At 39.0% G+C, this 20,295-nt stretch overlaps 2 protein-coding genes across 2 annotated transcripts in view; both read right to left on the reverse strand.

The window, feature by feature from the left end:
- Positions 1-219: 219 nt before the first annotated feature.
- On the reverse strand, positions 220-11,918 carry LOC119902945 (GTPase IMAP family member 8-like). The gene is made up of 5 exons (XM_038719351.1): positions 11,785-11,918; positions 8,034-8,983; positions 2,395-2,401; positions 1,936-2,112; positions 220-1,749 (listed from the first exon to the last, which is right to left on the reverse strand). The coding sequence occupies exons 1-5, from the start codon at positions 11,807-11,809 to the stop codon at positions 803-805; spliced, it is 2,106 nt and encodes a 701-aa protein (XP_038575279.1). The 5' UTR covers positions 11,810-11,918; the 3' UTR covers positions 220-802.
- A 3,941-nt stretch (positions 11,919-15,859) lies between these two features.
- The window catches only part of retreg1 (reticulophagy regulator 1), a 32,322-nt gene continuing 27,886 nt past the window's right edge, over positions 15,860-20,295 (reverse strand). The window contains exon 9 of the mRNA XM_038717246.1: positions 15,860-20,216. Within this exon, the coding sequence (XP_038573174.1) occupies positions 19,690-20,216 (527 nt within the window). The 3' untranslated portion in view covers positions 15,860-19,689. The remainder of the gene's footprint in view (positions 20,217-20,295) is intronic.

The raw sequence follows: 20,295 nt of genomic DNA on the forward strand, positions 1-20,295 counted from the left end.
GGATATTTTCTCCTCCAATTAATTTCTCTGCAGCTTATCACTCACTGGCCAGTGGAGGGAGCTATTGTACAGTCTCTGTGTCCATGCAGTAGTGTAGCTTGGTGGCATCCATGGTGGATGAATAATTTTATTATATCATCACCTTATCAACATATTATTGACAATCAGTAGCACTGTTAAATATGAAAGGATCATGTTGTACAATTAACACAACAAACAAAAGTTTTGTTTGGTTTATTTGACATTATGAAGCAGAGGATATTCAACCACACACAAGAGAAGTTGTGATCCTTGATGTAAAGAGAGCAGGTGTCAGTTATTACATCATACACAACAAACCTACACGTTAAATGTGTAAATGATTAACAATAAAACCAAGTCAATCAGCAAAAGAAATGATATACAACTTCCATGGCAAGTTATATACATCTGTACTATACAATCCAATTTGATTGACATATTTATTAAAGTAACAATACTTGAGATATTACAGAAATCAAACCCTGTTTTTTATGTGGTCAGCATATTTTGAGTATTAGTGGAACACAGAACATTAGGTGAAATTTACAGACAAATTATAAACCAAGTCAAAAAAATAAAAGATAGACAAATTTTCCTGGGGCGGTGCAAACTATTATGTGGAGCACAATCGCAAGCTAAAGGATAGGTCCACATCGTGGAAGTAAATATCACACGTTAAAAATCTAAAGTAACCACAATTTTAATGTAATAAAATACTCAACACTATTATGATTACAAATAAGACCAGAAAACCAAAACCTGGAATGTGAATATTAACAAGTCAAAACTTAAATTTAGCTAATACTGACAAAACAAGAACAACAACTCCTAAAACTCCAGCTACTATTTCGAGTAATTTAGGGCTCTTCTCAGCTTTCCTTCTGGCCTCCTTGTTTTGCCTATATTTCAGTATTTTAATTCCCTCCTCCAGTTCTTTTTCACGAGCTGCCCTTAATTTCTCTATCCTCTCCTTGTCATCTTTCACCTCCCTCATTTGTTGCTCATACTTTCCCTTTATTGTCTTCTCCAGTTCCTCCTGCTCTTTGCGGATTGGCTCTTTATTCTCTAAAAGGATACGTTGTTTTTCCTCTTCAATCTTCTTCTCTGCCCTCTGGAACATTTCAGTGGTGTAATGGCTTCCTCCGTTCTTCTCGGTTATGTTTCTGATCTTCTTAAGCAGCTCACTTACCTGAGAACAATGTTTCAGGTCATTATTGAAGACATGGTACTGGCCGTTACATCTGCCCACAAGTGCCTGCAGGTCTTCACTGTCCCTCAAGAACTCCTCAATTGGTTCCCCTTTGAGCAGGTCACCATGGGTAAAGAGAACCATGCTGTATTTGTCTGCTTCCTCTCCAAATATTTCTTGAATTTTCTGCACCGTCTGCTTTTCTTCCTCTGTGTATCTGCCCAGTCTGATGACGACCAAGAAGATATGGGGTCCAGGAGACGCAAAAGAAAAGCACTGGGCAAAATCTTTAACTGTTTTCTCTTGATCACTCCTGGTGTCAAACAGACCCGGAGTGTCAATAACTGCAACTGTTTGTCCGTCCACCTCACCATCGGCCTTATCACAGTGTTCAGTTAAAGATTTAGGGGAGAACTTTGATTTGAAGTACTGTTTTCCCAGAATGGTGTTTCCTGTGGCGCTCTTCCCAACTCCAGTCTTCCCCACCATCACAATCCTGAGCTCCTCATTATTGTATCTGCACAGTTCAGATGGGATGGCTAAAAGAAATTAACATACAATTACCACTCTAGGTATTCATTTTTTTTCACATACATTTACTCATTTGGCAGACGCTTTTATAAGTAACAACAGATAATAGAAAGAGCGACAATATGTATAGGATTTGATATCTATAAATATTTTATCCATATAATTAAAATTATGAATGGTGTTTATCGACTTACCATTTCTGGTATTTTCGCTGGCCATCCTTGGGTTATGGAGGAAAGAGCAGGTCTGCTGCTGAGCTGAAGAACTAAGTCTGTCTGCAACAACACTATATAAGAACTTCATGTAATAAGCCACACCTACCAAACACTGTCCACCCCTCCCATCAGCATTTACAAGAAATGCTACTGGTTCTTTTAAAATGATGAATACAGTGCACATCTAGCGAGTTGCCAGCCCTTTGAATTGTAGTTCTCATGTTCACAACATGATGTCAGATGAACATGTGTGCTGCAAACCAAGTCACCAGTTCAACAGATGACTTTCACCAGATTGTAAGCTTTCAAAACAGTTTATACTGTTGGTCTGAGCTTTTGAATACATCAGCCCTATATGGTGCTGTTACTTTTAATCCCACAGATATAAAAGTGTCTGGTGCTGAAACAAGAAAACTGTACAGATTCTCTTCTACCAACCTGGTAGCTTGAATGCACAAAAGTGAGTTGTTATTAGTTTCAGATTTACATCTGTGACTGGTAAAAAATAGCATTTTGCTGCAGTTATACCAGTCTTTAAATGGAATTTTGGGATGCATTCATTTATGGATTACAATTAAGGCAAATGTCATCTTTCACAGACATGTTTTTGCATATTATATGAGTCTGAACAGTTCAATGCACTTCTTCATTCATCCATCATTTTAGGGGGGGTTCACTCCTTAAGCTCCAGTTCCTGAATGAAGCAATGTGAGGATGAAACATTGTTTCAATTTTCCAAAAGGTAAAAAGGCAAATGGTTCAGAATTGTCAACAAAAGCCATGTGGTTGAATGTTATTAGTCATATAATGGCAGCTTAAAAGACAAAAAACAAACAAATTACCTTCCTGGATGTCTTACATTACATTTTACATTACATTTATTCATTTAGCTGACGCTTTTGTCCAAAGCAATATACAATTGCTATATATGTTGGAGTTCGCATGCCGAGCAACTAGGGGTTAAATGTCTTGCTCAGGGACACATTGGCGGACGTCTCACAGAGTGAATGAACCCAGGTCTCCCACAACGAAGGTATGTGTCTTATCCACTGCTCACCACCCGTACATCATGGAGCACCATCATGTTCATGCCAGCAGACTAGAGAGGGTCATGCATGTGAAGATCTTGTAAGACAGCGGGTATTAAGTCATTTAATAATGCAGGCATTTTGAGAATGAAACTCTAAATGCGACCTAATCACAGATCATGCCACAACTTGTTTGCATTTGTCCTACAAAGTGGACCAGTATGTATGGGCCACAATTGCAAACATGCAAAAAAAGTCGCTCAAAATATGTGCATATTTGATCTGTCAGGTCCACTGCCTCTGCAGCCCTGTGAGCACACTTCTCTCTCCCTCCCCATGTATCTCTCTGTGTGAATGTACATGTAATGCTCTGTATTTGTACAGCGTCTTTCTAGTCTTTGTGATCAATTCATACACTGAGCCTAAATGCTCAAACAGAAACTAACATTCACTCAGTTCAGTATCTTTCCCAAGGACACACGCAGCCTGGAGGAGCCGGGGATTGAACCGCCAACCTTCCAATTAACAGGCAACCCACTCTTGCTCCTGAGCCCTGAGTGTGTCTGTGCTTCATTGCAGGAGTGGAGCCAGGAGCACAAGAGTCAGGTCCCAGCTGCTCCTCATCACAATCAAGTCCCCCCATGTATAGAGAGCCTAAGTCCCTCCCCTTCCGGTGGACTGCCATGGGACCTTACTTCAGAAAAAATATGTATGTAAAATGTGTACGTAAAACTGCTGAAGTATAAGACTGTGAAAATACATAACAACAAAGACCACAAACCCAAAAGTCGCTGAAAGAACTTACATGAGAGGACGATGTAATAAAAGCCGAGAGTTCAGGGGAGATATATTTCTGCATGGAACAACGCTAAGTTATCATGCTAGCAGCAACCAAGTAGTGAACGTTAGCTAGCATTACAGCGTTATTGTGCGAGACAAGAGATGTAGTTCAGTGAAAGGTTTTCTCACAAAACATCAAGCAATGTTACTGATTTACGACAAACTGCAACTTTCTTGACGGACAAAATTATCTTTTAAATTGACAAACATCATATGTGTTCATTCAGAGCACAGTTCAAACAGTATCAAAAAATAAGTTGTCTCTTGCCATTGACTACCATACATATGTTTTCCAAAATAAGGTAAGCGGAAGCAAGTGACTTAGGCTCTCTATAATCTCACAAGTGTTGTGCCGAATTCTGCACGCCTGCCGAGAATTGCATGCAGCTCGCAGGAGGCTGACAAAAGAGGTGGATGCAAATCTCGGCAGGTAGGCTTCACCATCTGTTTTGCTGAATTATGCATCCATCACCTCTCAAGGTCCTTTTCAGACACTTTGTTGTGCACATTTTGTTGAATCTCAAGGAATGGTACTTCTTCTATGTAATAAAGTATTTACGACTCTAAACGTTCATGACATTACATTTGTTCACACGCCTCTGGAGCAACTGTTGGTTAATTGTCTTGCTCAGGGACACATTGGTGGACGTGTCACAGTGGGTTATTGAATCCAGGTCTCACACCAAAGTTATGTGTCTTATCCACTGCACCATCACCACTCCTCATTAAACATATACTTCTAATCATTTATCACCATTGCTGAACCCCACAAAGAATATGATTTTAAAAGCAGTATTTGGAGGTGCATGCAATTCTCAGCAGGCCTGCAAAATTTGGCATAACACTGGTCATCCCTGCAACTTATGGCCAGATTGTAGACTATACTGCTCAGTCAGTCTCGCTTCTAGCCTGCATATTTTGTTCACTGCTCTCCATTGAAACCCTCGGGGTGGTTTGGCCCAGTAACATACTGTCTATGAATAAACCTTGTTACATCTTGCCATTTCCGCCTCTGTGTACTGAGTCTTGCATTTGAGTGCTGCTACTATTCCAACCTAACATTCACCAGCAAGGACCACACAATCAAAAGGTATGATTAAATGATTTATTGATGATCGAAACAGAAGATGTACGTCTTGCAGTTGGCGAGAGACATTTGAAAGCGTTGTGGGGAAGCTACGATAGGGAAATCAGCCGTAGCACCCGGGCACGACGGACCCCCTTATAATCCTATGGAGAGGAAAAAGATCAGGAGGCAGGACAGAGAAAGGGGTGGGGGGGAGGGATGCAGGATACGAGAGCGAAGGGGTGGAGTTAGGATGTGTGGGTATTTATGGTAATGCTGGCGATGACGTGGTTGATGTGTGGTCCTGAAACTCTGCTAAATAGCACCACTTAAATGGTTGCATTTGTAAGTTATTGCCTGGGAAAAGTAGTTGCTCTTAAACACTGCCCACTCAATCTACTGAGTCAGGGTACTAGTGAAGGGATAGATCATAAATGGTTTGCGAAGTGATTTCATGGCACCTAGGTAAAGTATATTTAGCAATTTTGAAATACAAAAATACAGCAGTTCAATTTGATACATGGGGTGGCTACTGTATTTTGTAGTTTATTTTTATACAAAATTATGGTATTTGGTATCTTATTTTAAAATACATTGTGCCCATCACTGCCAGTCAGTCTGTATAACTTCACATTTAATCCTCTTGTTTCTTAAAAACCTCAGAGTGAACATGACTCAGCTAATAACTAAAATGCAACAATCCAATGTTTTTCCCCCTGGTTAGCAGAAATGTAGCCCCAAACTCCTCCACTCTTCTTTACTTGCCTGCAGACATTCGTTTTTGTATCACTCTCTGGCCCTTCAGCAAACAACTGACTACTGCGGCCAAATGTTTAAAATTTTGACTAATCAGTCCAGAGAACATGCTGCCAGTAGATGGGTGTACCAGGGTCCCACTGTTTTCTGCAGCTCTGAGCTGATGGCACTGCCAGACATCTTCAGATTGTGAAGGGAAATAAGTATGATTTCATCTGCTGCAGTAAGTTTCCTTGGCCGACCATTGCCTCGTCCTCAACATTGCCTGTTTCTTTGTGCTTCTTCAAAACAGCTTGCCAATGCAGTTTAACTACCTTGTGTCTTGTTGCTGTGTTCTGTCTTGCCATTGCTTTATCCACTTTGTGCAATATATTATTATATATACTCTGCATAGTCTGTGTAGTATTTATTTTTGTATTAGTCCAATAGGACTACTTTTGTACAACTTTTATTCCACTTTTTTACTCGCAAAGTTTCTTTTTAGTATTGTATGGTTTCCCTTATGTATAGTGTCTTGTCTGTAGTGTTGTTATTTGTATCTGCCTTGTGTTCTATTTTATAGTCTGCAGCTGTAACTGATGCAATTTACAATTTAAGGTTTCTATCATCTATCTAACAATAAACTGAGACTGGAAAACGCTGCCTCTCCCCATGATGCAGGAGAACATGGTAGAGTCCAATTTTCCATCAACACTATTTAAGCATCAGATGATTCTACTAGGAGAGCTTTTGTTGACCAGCCAGACACTTCCGGCAGAAAACCCCAGGAACTGGTAAGGAAAATTTATTAATTTCACAGAAAATAATGAACAAAGACAATGAACCTAAAAAAATCAGCAAAATTGACAAGGAAAGTTGACTAAATGTGTGCACCACAAATAGATAACTTCCTTCAGAGATAGCTAATCTAACTGTGTGTTTATGAAACCAAAATATGTGTGCAGTCCAGTTATTTATATTTGCAGTGTGTGTAATGTGCTAAAACCAAAAAATGATTAGATTGAAAGGTTACCACCATGTGCTATTGTTTCCTTGTGTGGCTGCTAGTACGGACATCACACCCCTTGAGATGCACCATCTCATTTCTGATGGGTCCTAACATATATCACAATAACTACATAACAAAAGAGGAGTGAGACATAAATTTAAAAAATAGAAAAACTATTATCAAACCCAACTAACCAACCCACTAACAGACAACAATAAACTAAACTAATAATTAATGAAAACCTAGAAAGTATTACAACCAATAATAAGACAGCGTGGATCACCAAATTCAAATACATAAAGATTTATCTGCACAACTTTCTTTATTGAACAATAACATTTGTCTTTATAGACTCAATCTCTGAATGATGTCAGTAAAGAATTGCTCATTTATTATCAGTTTTATTTTATGATCACCATATCAACATATTCTTCACAATCTGTGGCACCACTAAACATTTATCACATACAATTATTAACACCTGTGAAATTTTAGGTTGGTTTATTAGATTACATTATGAAGCAGATGACATTAAACCTCTAACAAGATATTAAGGATGACACAAAGCCAAAGATGTATTTCAGTTGTGATCCATGCTGTAAAGAGAGCAGGTGTCCAGGTGACTGTAAGTGACATCCTATACCTTTGAAATTTTGAAAGTCAACTTTTTTTGGTTCTTTCGAAAGCAAACTGCTAACTAATTTATTTTAAAAGAAAGGTGAGCAAATAAGAAATGGTTTACGCTAGTTATTTAGATTGAAGGCAGTAAGCCAGGAACATGGGTTCACCTTAACCTATGAAAGTTTTTTTGAGAAAATCAAAGAATGTTGCTATGAATATTGTGCACCACACTGAGTTCTAGTTTAATTTTTGAATTTAGCTTTCAAAAGGTCAGCCAGCTGTTTGAATAGCTGTTTGCCAGCATGTGCTACTGGGTTTAAAGTCACCACAACCTCAACTTAGTTTTCTGTTTTTGTATCAGCCGTTTTAAGTTTTCATTGTTAGTGGTGTGGAGTCCACCTTTGCTGCATGCAATTCAAATTGCATTCACGCGCGCACACAGTGGATTCATTAAAAAAGATGCAGTTTGTTATCCAGCTCTCCTGCAGCGGTGTCAGAGGTGTGTTAAGTAGCTGCTCATGCAACCTGATCCTACAGCTACTGATTTACATTAAAAGCATTTAACTGGTGGAACAGTTGAAACTATGATGTGGAGAACATCAGCAAGTTCTTGAAAGGAGAGGACTACATCTTGTAAAAAGAATATTACACATAAAAATCTAACAGCAATTTGTATGTAATAAAATATGCATTATGTAACTGCTATTATTACAAATCAGGCCAAATGGGAAAAACAAAATTTGGAACGTGAACATTAATAGGTCACAGAAGCTAGTTATTTCAGGTATTTGACAGGAAAATTGCTGCCATAACACAATAACACTTGTTTAATAAGCTCAGCTAACAGTTCGAGTATTGAAGGGCTTTTCTCAGCTTCCTGTCTGGCCTGCCTTTCCCGCATGTCTTTTAGTTTTTTTATTTCCTCTTCCATTTTGTTTTCATGAGCTGCCCTTAATGTCTCCCTCTCCCTGTCAGCCTTAGCCTCCCTTATCTGTTTCTCATACATTACCTTTACCATCTTTTTCAGTTCCTCCAGCTCTCCGCTCATTTGTGCTTGTTTCTCTATAAGGTTTCGTTGTTTTTCCTCTTCAATCTTCTTCTCTGCCCTCTGGAACATTTCAGTGGTGTAATGACTTCCTCCGTTCTTCTCGGTTATGTTTCTGATCTTGTTGAGCAGCTCGCTGACCTGAGAACGATCCTTCGGGTCATTATTATTGAAGACATGGTACTGGCCATTACATCTGCCCACAAGTGCCTGCAGGTCTTCACTGTCTCTCATGAACTCCTCAATCTGTTCCCCTTTGAGCAGGTCACCATGGGTAAAGAGAACCATGCTGTATTTGTCTGCTTCCTCTCCAAATATTTCCTGTATCTTCTGCACTGTGTGCTTTTCTTCCTCTGTGTATCTGCCCAGTCTGATGACGACCAGGAAGATATGGGGTCCAGGAGACGCAAAAGAAATGCTCTGGGCAATATCTTTAACTCTTTTCTTTTCATCAATTCCGGTGTCAAACAGACCCGGAGTGTCGACAACAGCAACCTTTTGTCCATCAACCTCACCAAAGACCTTATCACATTTATCAGTCGAAGATTTAGCAGAGAAGTATGATTCAAAGACCTGTTTCCCCAGAATGGTGTTTCCTGTGGCGCTCTTCCCAGCGCCAGTTTTTCCCACCATCACAATCCTGAGCTCCTCATTATTGTAGGTTGTTCTAGGTTGAGGAAAGACTGAAAAACAAGAATACACAATTCATACTCTATGTATTTTGTTCAATGCAGTTCCACAGAAGACCTTTGTGGTTCTGTAAATGAATTAATAATTAGCCAATGCAGCGCTTGTTGGATCAGGTTTCCCAAACCTCTACTGGAGTACCCTGTGTCCTGCCTGTCTGACCTCCCTGCTCCAAAACCGCTCATTCAAATAATCATTATGATTATCAGATCTATCCATTAGTCCAGACCAAAACTTCTGGATGCAGATATGTTTAAATACCTTTAGAATGACTACAAATCCCAATCTACAATTTATACAGTATAAAACTCTCCATAGAACACACTATACTGGACAAAGGATGTTCAGAATGCACAAACTCATGCAGTCAAACATCTGCTGGAACTGCTCAGGTAACATATCTGATAGTTACATGCATGCTATGTAGCAATGTGCACCTGTTCAAAAGTTCTGGCAGAAGATATGTGAAGACCTATCGATATGGCTAAGTTACCCCGTCCAAAGTTCCCCATCACTCTGCGTGCTGGGGGACCTAAGTGACATTAGTATAGCGCTTGATACATCATAAATGCTTCTCACTGCCTTATGCATCGCCAAGAAAACTATCCTCATGAACTGGAAGGCCAAAAAGAATATAAGTATCACCCAATATCGGAATCACCTTATAGATCACATTAGCATGGAGAAAATGTCTGCTATAAAAAAAAAAAATTGACACAATTCCAATCTCTCTGGTTCCCCTTGATCAACTTTATCACTTAATGGGGGTGGCTGTGTACTGCCTTGCTGGTCAGGGTCCTGTGTGGCCGGTAGGTGTGTCGCAGCGGTCTGTGTGACGGCGGGAGCAGAGGACTCTGTGAGCCGGCGGCCTCACACGCTCCTCCTGCAGGTTGGCACAGGCTTCCCCCACAGCCTATTGCGGAGCTCCTCAACTCATTTTTGTTCCACCATCACTTCTCGTAAAAATGTCAATGTAAATCAGCTGTGAAGATTTCTAATCTACACAGCTGATTTAATGTAAAATTCATGTAATGTAAAATATAAAACTTTCTGTTACTCGCCTCTGTCTGGTGCAGCAGTGATGATGCAGTGAATAGTGAATATTCTCTCTGACCAATCAGCAGTCTGTCGTGTTTTCACGTTACATTTTAGTATCCCTCAGCTCGCTTGGAACCTCGATGGAGGTGAGGTGATACGAAAAAAAGTACCTGGAAGCAGGTACAGGTCCAACATTTCTACAAACCAAACAAAGGCGAGTCGAGCCAAAGGGCCTCTGCTCAGACTAGCTTGGTTTGAGGGCGTGGCTGACCCCGCTAGCCGCTTGGCAAGCTTATGACGCGTTTTCATTGTGATGTCACAAGTAAAGGAAGTGAAGGGCTGGACTACAAACGAGCTGTTTTCAAGCGGTTCAGAGCAGTGCTTTCTGTGGGAGATGGGAACTCCCTTTGGGCTGGACTTTGGGCTTTTTCACTTTGCAAACCTGTTACATGCACAAAAAAGAGAGATAACCCAATAAAGGAGAGGGGAAAAGCCAAAAAGCAGAATACCACCTCTTTAAAAGATTACCAGAAAAGAAGTCAGACAGCCAAACGTAACAACAATGATTGGTTATACAAAGCCACTGGAGATTTTTTCACCTAATTGGGAGAAGCTGCTTATTCAATATCACTTTATATCACACCAAGTCTTGTAACATTAATTTTGGTCTGTTGACAAGAGAAGATTTGACTAGCAGTTGGCTATGGCACACCAGCTAAAGTTCGCCCCTATGTGGGAAACTTATTTTCACCCCACCCAACTTCCACAATCAGTTCCTGATCAACAGGCCAGCTGGCAGCAGAGGGGGAAATCCCTTTGGATGGATGAAAGATATGCAAAGTGCTGAGATGAGAAACCCTGTTTACTCCTTTTGGATAACCACAAGCCTTATCTGTCCATTGATTGACTGAATTATGCAGAAATTTGCATAATTATGCTGTCGTTCCTACCCCACTGCTCACATCAGCTCCAACCATAAGAAATTAGTAATTGTGTTCTTAGTTTTTGACAATCCAGTGTGACAACTTACCAGCTGACAGGGCAAATTGTCACAGGTGCACACTCTCTATTGAGTATAAAACTCCATAATGAGATAAGATATGAAGATGAAATGAAAACAAAATACATGCCTTTCTTTTGATATGACATTTATACAATTGTGATGGATGGTGCCCAGTAAATGTTAGACAGTGTGAAAAGTATGACAACAGATACAATTTTGGTCCCATTACAAAAGACTTTATACCTATTTGTTCTTGACAATGTTAAATAAAAACAGGATCGACTCGTTATACTGTTCCTAAAGGTACCGAAAGCGTGTTACCTCTAACACATTATAACTCATTAGTAGGGCACATCATTCCCAGATGGGTGTAATGTGGTTCAAGTTTGTGCTTGAAAAATATAGCTTGTTTGTATTAAAATGCATTCGGAAGCCTTTATCATAAAATGCTGTTAACAGTCTTGAGAGGATCAGTATATTTAGCAATATGATCTAGGTCTCAAATGGAAACACAGTAAAAAATTAAAGCAACGAAATTATAAGGAAATAAATGGATGAAAAATACAAAACACCAAAGGCAGGTAAAAAATATGATAGCAAAACTGAGCACACAAAAGACTAAAAAAGAGTTTATAAATGAGGCTTGATTGGCATATAATGTGTAAAGGTGTAGTCTGCAAAAAGAAGCATACCTGGATGTCACTTGAGTCACCAATACATCAGGACTATTATAAATATAGCTGCATATTGACTTACCATATTCTGTACTTAGGCTTGCCATGTTTGGGTTGTAGAGAGCAAATGTGTTGCCTTATAGTGAAGTAAAGACCGAAAGTTAAGAGACTGAATGCAACAATGCTTCTTTCATTAAAGCTTCATGCAACAAACCACACCCATGAATACAATGACGACGTATTTTTGTGTTTAGTTCACAGGCTGTTTTATATAATCATCCTAAATGAGATAGTACTGACAGCACAGTTTGTGTCTTTGAGTCATTTGCTATCATTTGTATTAAATCCTGCTTTAATTCATAGAACAAGAGGAGCTTAAGGAGGAGTTTTTGCTCAACGTCCTGTTCTGGCCTGTTCACTTTTTCTAGTCAAGTCAGTTTGACTTTTTAGAGGTGGAGGAAGTATTCTGATACTTTTACTTAAGTAAAAGTACTAATGCTACACTTTAAAAAATACTTTTGTTACAAGAAAAAGTCCTGCTTTGAAAACGTTACTTGAGTTAAAGTACTGTATGTCAGTATTATCATGAAAATGTACTTAGTATTAAAAGTAACATACTTAATCCAGAAAAATGTCCACTCTATTCTGAAAAGGAATGCTACTAATGATTATTTTCAAAATTCAGAAATCAGTGAGAAATGTAGTCACCTGAGATGGAGACTCAATCGACTGAATCGTCATGTAGATGTATGCTTCTGAATGGAGTTTGTAGGTTACATCGATACACCTGGGACGTCTCCTACACACGCCGAAGGATACCTTTTGCGTGAAATAACTACTCTTTGTCAAACATGAGTATATGACACCTGAGATGAGATCAGGCTGATCAGACAGACACCTTCAAATTGAATTGTTGCATGCAACTGACAGTTACAGTCAGCTACAGCTTTCACCTCATTTTGCTCTGTGATAACTGCTGTTAAGTCAGTGTGGTGCTAATCCAGTCAGAACCTACTGTTGAGCCTCAACTTTGTGTTTCCTACAACAAGTTAGATAGATTTTTGCTTAAGGATTTTGTACAATTGTGTGTGAGCTGATTCTCTTTATTGGTTAATTTCACATGTTATGTTTTATTTCACCCATTCATTGATTGACTGAATGATCCACGCCCTTGATTGTCCCATTTTATTTTTATAACCTACCACATCTTGAATATCCAGTCCTCCTGCATGGTTTCATGGTTCAATATGTAAACAGCAAACCCTGTTTGCCATCCCATCTGCATTTACTAGAAATGCATTCAGTTATTTTAAATACAAATACAGTGCACATGGTGTTGCCTGCCCTTTGAATTGTGGTTCTAGTCTCTTTCTAAAACCTCAACAAACCATTTAGGAAATGTAATTCAGGCATCAGCTTCCTGTCTGGCCAACATTTCATACATTTCTTTCAGCTTTTTTATTTCCTTTTCCATTTCTCTTTCACAAGCTGCCCTTAATAGATTCTCCTTCATGTCATCCTCCACGTTCCTTATTAGTTGCTAATACTTTTCCCTTATTTTGTTACTTAGTTTCCTTAGCTCTTTGAAAAGTTGCTCTTGTTTCTCTGTAAGAATTTATTGTTTCCTCTCTTCTATCACCTTCTCTGCCCTCTGGAACATTTCAGTGGTGTAATGACTTCCTCCGTTCTTCTCTGTTATCTCTCTGATCTTTTTGAGCAGCTCACTGACCTGAGAATGATCCTTCAGATCATTATTATTGAAGACATGGTACTTGCTGATACATCTGTCCACAAGTTCCTGCAGGTCTTCATTGTCTCTCAGGAACACCACAATAGGCTTCCCTTTGAGCAGGTCACCAAGGGTAAGAGAACCATGCTGTATTTGTCTGCTTTCTCTCCAAAGATTTCTTTAATTTCTGCACTGTCTGCTTTTCTTCCTATGTGTATCTGCCCAGTCTGATGACAAACAGGCAGGACGATATGGGGTCCAGGAGAAGCAAAAGAAATGCTCTGGTCATTAAAGCTGCAAGCAGTGTTGGGCAGGCCCTCGTGCCGTGACGCGCGTTGGGGCGTGACATGCTGCGCTGCAGCGGCCGCAGGTCCAGAGGCGCACTGAATTGTCGCACGCATTGGAGTGGTCACGAAGGACTTAAACGTCACATCCTGTGTCCCCTGGGTGGCGCTTGACAACACCCGCTAATTATATTGTGCAGCAGTAGGAGTGTGGACCTTGCTGTGAAAATGCCATGTGAATCAAATGATTTTCAGTGGTCACTCTAATATTGTGTACATAAAATGTGTGTATATATATAAATGTATATAAACATAATAATAATAATAGAAAAAATGTCAATGGAAGGAATGTAAGAATTAAAGGGGTAGGAGTACATAAGTTTTACTTCTTCCTACTTCTTTTCACACAAGTGATGTATGTTAACACAGGAAAGAAGGGTACTGTCTCTTACATGTTCGAAATAAAGATTTCAATTCTAAAAATTCAATTCAAATTGTCAACACTAAGTGGCAACTTTCCTAGAACTGAAACTAGTTGAAGCTCTGATCCAAAATAATGCAGTTATTTCTTCCTTTGTGTTTGTTCACTGGCATATACAGTGAATGTGACCTGTCAGGTCCACATGTTGGTAACACCCATCTTAACTGTCAGATAATTGAACAAGAGAGAACAATAAAATACAGCAGAAAGGAGAGTGTTTATCAGGCTTTGTTTCATTCCAGAAAGATGACTGGCCTGGCAGAGACAGAGTCTTTATGCTTTGTTTACAATACGAAGTAAAACTCTTTCAAGATGATCGGTCAGAAAATGTCCTGTGTGCCTGGCACAGGAGATAGTTTTCATGCTTTGATGTGCAGAATAGGACAAATAAATATAGAAAAACACATTAACTTGGAAACACTTTTCACTCATTATTACTCATTAAACCATTTAGAAAAAGGTGTTGACCTCTTTACTGCTTGGCCCACCTTTTCAGGAGACAAATCTTTTTACTGCAAACAAATATATTTACCAGATGATGCTACTCAATTGCATTTATATGGTTTAGGTTTAGAAGTGAAGGTTTAGAAGCGTTGTTCTAGTACGGCATTGCCAGTCTGTCTGTTGCAGTCAGAAGGTCCGTTTCACCAAAGTGAATTATCTCAACTACTGAATGGATGCAGATGTGTTGGGTCCTTGAAATTCACAGCATGTGGACAGTTTGACTAGTTTGCATTTTAATGACTTGTGTAAAAGTAAAACATTTTTGAAAATCTTAATTATCAGTGATAAGTTTCTTTCAGCTGCTCCAATGTCAGGACCTATTATGAAACCCACTGAGCCAACTGCATGTGTGACTTAATTTTGGCCAGGTAGTGTGAATTGTAATTGGATAATATCATAGTTCTTTTATCTTAAATTATAGCACCCCCATGTGGCTGGTAAACAGTGGTGAAAGAAGTATTGAGAACTAGGCCTATAGAAGTATTATCAGGAAAATGTTCATAAACTACCAAAAGTCCTCAATAGATAAAAGAGTGACCCTTTGGTGGTTGATTATTATTATTATTATGCTTATTCATGCATTATTGTTTAAGCAGCACTTTAATGATGTCAACTACTTTACTATTTTATATCATGTTGGGTTGTTTTATCTAATAATATGTGTCTTATTTTATTTGATCACTTTTTGTATGCCGAATCTTAATCTGAAAAGTAAATAAAGAAAAATAGAGTAATCTAGTAATAAGTGTAGTAATAATAGTGGAGTAGTAAAGTGGAAAGTGGCAGAAAATGGAAGTACACAAGTAAAGACTGTACATGTAAATAAAATATTTTAATAAATGTACTTAGTTATCTTACTGCTTACTGCTAATAAATACAGACTGAGTTCATGTTGCCAGAGAATCATTACTTAAAGGGACATTGCAATGACTTAAATGTATTCCCTACTAATCCTGACCTATGCCTAACCCTAACCCTGACCTTAAATCAAGAATTAAAATGTAATAATTTAGGTTGTGGGGACCTGGATTTTCTCCCTAAAAGGTGCCAAAGTTGCACAATGTGACTGTGTACACAGGTTTATATTCCCATACCATATATGTTCACAATAGCTGAGTTCACAAACACACACTGAGGTCTAATAAAGGAAACTACAGACTGTGTTACAACATTTTATTGACATTCTTAAGTTTAATTACATAAATGCACATTTTGTTAAAGCATTTTGGTTGTGACCCAACAACATGTTTTTGAATCAAAGGATTTCTCACTTTTAGACAATGGCCTGGAAGCCACCATGATACAACCAGAATGTGAATGAAAAACGTGAATTTTATCAGTTTACTAAATATTTAAAAAGGTCTTTGCTTAGTAAACCTGCCTGAACTGTTATTCAACAGTTGGAGCATTTCTTTGTTTTATACAGTTATTACACGTGAGCTAGAAATGAACTGCAGCCACTACAAAGGCACTGATAAACAAATATTACTATCTTCTGTAGAGTTATGCTGATACAAGGCATTACATGATGAATTCAAGAGGATACATTTTACATTGCTCTGTGTCTTTATTATAAAATCACTGTATTTTAATGTACAAGGCATGTTGAAGAAACAGTTCAGTCAGTCTTCATCTTGATTCGTTGAATCCCTGACTGATGTCTGACAGCAGACTGTCCTATGTAGGTGCATCATTAAATAATAAAGCTAAATTTTACTTTGAGTCTAGTTTTGGATCATCCTACGACTTGGAGCAGAGGTCTCCATGGTTTAGCTTGGTTCCCAGCAGCAAAGACTTGACTAGGGACTTGAGTCGGGCTGGGTCCCAATTATATTCAGTCTAAACGGATCAGGTAGAATCCCGTTCTCTTGCTGCAGGTCTTGTCCAAGTGAATTTAAGACGACTCTCTCAGCTCAGATAATTTAGTATGTCATCATCACTGGAATGAAAACTGTGTTTTTAGAGGTTGAGTGTGAACTGTGAGGTGCAAAGTTGGTGTTCTCTGTTCAGGCTGTGCACATTTAGGATCAAGTCTGTTTCGGAGTCTGGCTGTCAAAGGTTGTTCAGGATGTTCATTCATGATTCATGCTCAGTGCTTCAACCACTGGGCCACCACGGCTACCTGAACCCTTATGTTTATTCAACATACAGTAGTTTTGTTTTGGCAATCGAGGCATTCAGGTATGTTGTGTTAGTCGCTGCAGCCATAAAGTTTAGTTTAGTTAAACCCCCTTGACCTAACAACAAAACATTTTAGCAGCACCACTTGTGACAATACCTACGGTGTATGGTGGATTTTTAGGTTTTTGGTAAGCTAAGTGGTCACTGGTTTGAAGAATCTTTCTGCCCCCTATGTGTCAACATTTGCTTAATGCAGCTTTAAGTAGGATATTTCACTTTCGTCTTAGTGATGAAGCCAGAAATAGCCGGGATTTTAAAATGAGATGCCCCTCAGGCTGGAACTCCTTTTTGTGAGTTTTGAGCAGTGGTGGAGCTCTAACTCTAACGCCTGAATCTGTTTATGTTGGGAGATATTTCTCTGAAAAACATCCACTGAATGTCGATTGAGCCTTTCGAACCAGCCACCAGCAAACTGTGAGTCTGCTGTGTTTTAGATTAGTGACCACATTTGACATATGAAAATCTAAATTTGGCTTGCAATTACGACAAATTAGCGGGTGATACGGATGCAAAGTCCTTTTTCTTTATGCCCACTGACGACCACAATGAGCAACGTGAAGTTTGTGAGCTTGAAGCACTGGAAGTTAAAATGTTTTAATGATTAAATATATTTATGTCTTAAAATGACATTTCCATGCATAGTATTTTGAAACCGGCATCATGTTGTAATAAAATAAAAGTCTCACAACTATATAAATGTTTCATGAAAAATAAAACATACATATAAAATTAAAAAAGGTTTTACTACTTTTCAATCCTTATAGTCAACAGTCCAACTAGTGTTATAGCAGTAACCAGTAGTATTTTGAGCATTAAAGTTGTTTTAATTGCCTAGTGATTGTCAATTCGATGTCTGTGGTGTTCTGGGTAATGTAGTTGAATGAATCAATCTAGCGTCAACATGAGTGTCAGATGTGTTTTGAGGTGTCTACATTACACATTACAACTAAAACCAATCATTTGTAATAAATATTTAATTTAATTAATAATATATAACAGGAAGTCTTATGGCTTGCTTTCCCCAAAATATCACCTCAGGTTACTGGTAAAATTGCATTTTGCTGCAGTTTTACCAGTAACCAATGCCTTTCAATACAATTTTGGGATGATGGTAATTTTGTTTTGGGGGATGTTTAAGTCTTAAGACATGTTTTTGTTTATATGAGTTTCATTTTTTTCTTGTTACTTATTGTCTTACTCTGAGGTTGTTGAGAAGATCAATTTCAGTTTTGAATACTTTATTTGGGAGGTTCAAGAACCCCATGTTGAGCATTTATTTATAAGCAACAAAATATAATTTAGATGGAAACAGATACTAAGGTAATTTTAAGTTTGAACATATATTATAATTAATAAAAACATAGTTCATGTAATCATGTAAAATATGTACTCATATTTATCTGAATACAAAGTATAAAATATGAATTATATTTACTCATTGTATGTCAATTAATTATATATCTTTATTATATTTACTAATTGTTAAATTAATTATATTTATTCAGTATATTCATTATTGTATATTCATTAATACTTTATTTACACTCTTTCCAACTGATCAAACTGCATCCGCCAAGATTTTAAGTAAGCAGACCTTGTGTTTTCTAAACACTTTTGAACGTGCCAGTGAGGATTTGCTCTTGTGTGTTATACTTCATCCACAACAGTTACAGATGCCAGTTAAAGCCATAGTTGTTCACAAATACATTAATAAACAAAAGTCCATAGTTGCTTCCAACTAAGTAATAGTGTGTTAATACCCCTATAAGTGTTTATATGCTGCTTATAAATGCAAAATTGTTCTCATCAATCAAATGTGATCAGGTGATAAAAATTGCTTTGAAAAGAAAACTGTAACCACAGTAATTGATTGAAACCAAGAGTAGGCCTTTAGTCCTTAAACCATCAACAACCCTTTATGCCAGGATCAGACTACACAATATGTCTAATAGCTTGCTTACACACAGTAGGTGATCAGTAAGGTGCCATGGACACAAGATTTAGCATCCTACATATCTTTAAAAAAAACATTTTAACAAATTTGCTAAACAGGAAGACATTTTTCATCTTCTGTCCAGAGTCCTGCATGACCCCAGTTTTGCAACCCCAAGCTAATTGACCCGTTACCTGCAATTATATCAAAATCAATTGAGGACCCGACCCAGCCTGGCACGTTAATATAACACCTGCGACCTGAGCAGTAGGCTACTCAAACATGCTCTGAGCTGGCTGCTGGGCAGCAGGCCTACAGGCAAAAACTTTTGAGGGCGCGCAAAAAGGAACCAAAAATAAGTAAATATTCAGACTGCACAAGCAAAAGCACACTCCATGTTTTCAGTTTCTGTATTTTCCTCATCGTCACAGGACATGTCGTTAGTGTTGTCTAACTCAGCGAGAGAAGGAATGATGCAGTTGTCTTTTGGTCAGGACGTTGTGAGTACTGGCGTCCCAGGTGCTGCATCAGTTGTCTATCACTATCACATGCTACACAGCATACAGCAAGCAACAGTGATACACAACGCTCATTTTCCGTTCCCACTTTCTGTGGGGTCAGGCTATTATCTGGGTTTTGTGTAGTCTGATCTCAACATTAGGTTAGGATGATTCTGACTAAAGGGAAATCACTTCCACTTCCATATCTGACAAACTGTTCTGAAAAGTTGATGTTAGCTTTACAGGAAAAAGATAAATGGAAACAATGTTTTCTTACAACCTCCAACAATCCTCTGTGACCTAGAACACCCCCATCTCCCTCCACATGTCCTGTGTAACCCATCCTCCTCCCCTGCCCATCGTACTTTTCATCAATCAGTGGCGTCTCAGGAGTGTGGACAAGAATCCAGAAGAGGCCGGCTTGTCACTCTTGGCCTGAGCCTTCTCTTTGGCCCTGGTCTTCTCCTCTCCCAGCCCCAGCTCCCCCTCCAGTTGCTCCAGCTCCGACTGGTCCAACAGCTCAAAGTCCTCCACCTCGCTGTCCGACTCCTCGTCCAGATCCAGCAGCCTGTTGGACTTCGGGAGTCTCGGCCCCTCCGAGTCTTCGCTCAGCGCCGTGAAGCCGACCGCTGCTTCTATTCTCTCCTGGATGGCGGCTGTGACAGCAGCGGCGATGACGTCGCCCGCCATCTGGTTTACTAACTCCAGGGCTTTGTCGGTGGCTTGGTCTTTGTGAGGAAACGTTGTATGCTTGGATTTGAATGGCTGCTGGGGCTGAGGTGGAGGCGAGGGAAGGCCGAGGCTGAGGTCATCGTCGTCGTCGTCGCCATTGGTTGTTGCGCCGTTGTCAAGCGAGGGGAAATCTGGAAGGCCCCCAGTGAACGCTTCTTCTCTGTCGAGGTCTGTGAGGTTGAGGTGACATGAAAGATAAGCTATGGTAAAATTGTAAATTAAAATGTTTCAAATTTAATAAGAAGAGGC

This window comes from Micropterus salmoides, unplaced genomic scaffold, assembly GCF_014851395.1.
Source record: "Micropterus salmoides isolate LMB-PRFRI ecotype aquatic unplaced genomic scaffold, ASM1485139v1 Ms_hic_scaffold_14, whole genome shotgun sequence".
NCBI classification, from domain to species: domain Eukaryota; kingdom Metazoa; phylum Chordata; class Actinopteri; order Centrarchiformes; family Centrarchidae; genus Micropterus; species Micropterus salmoides.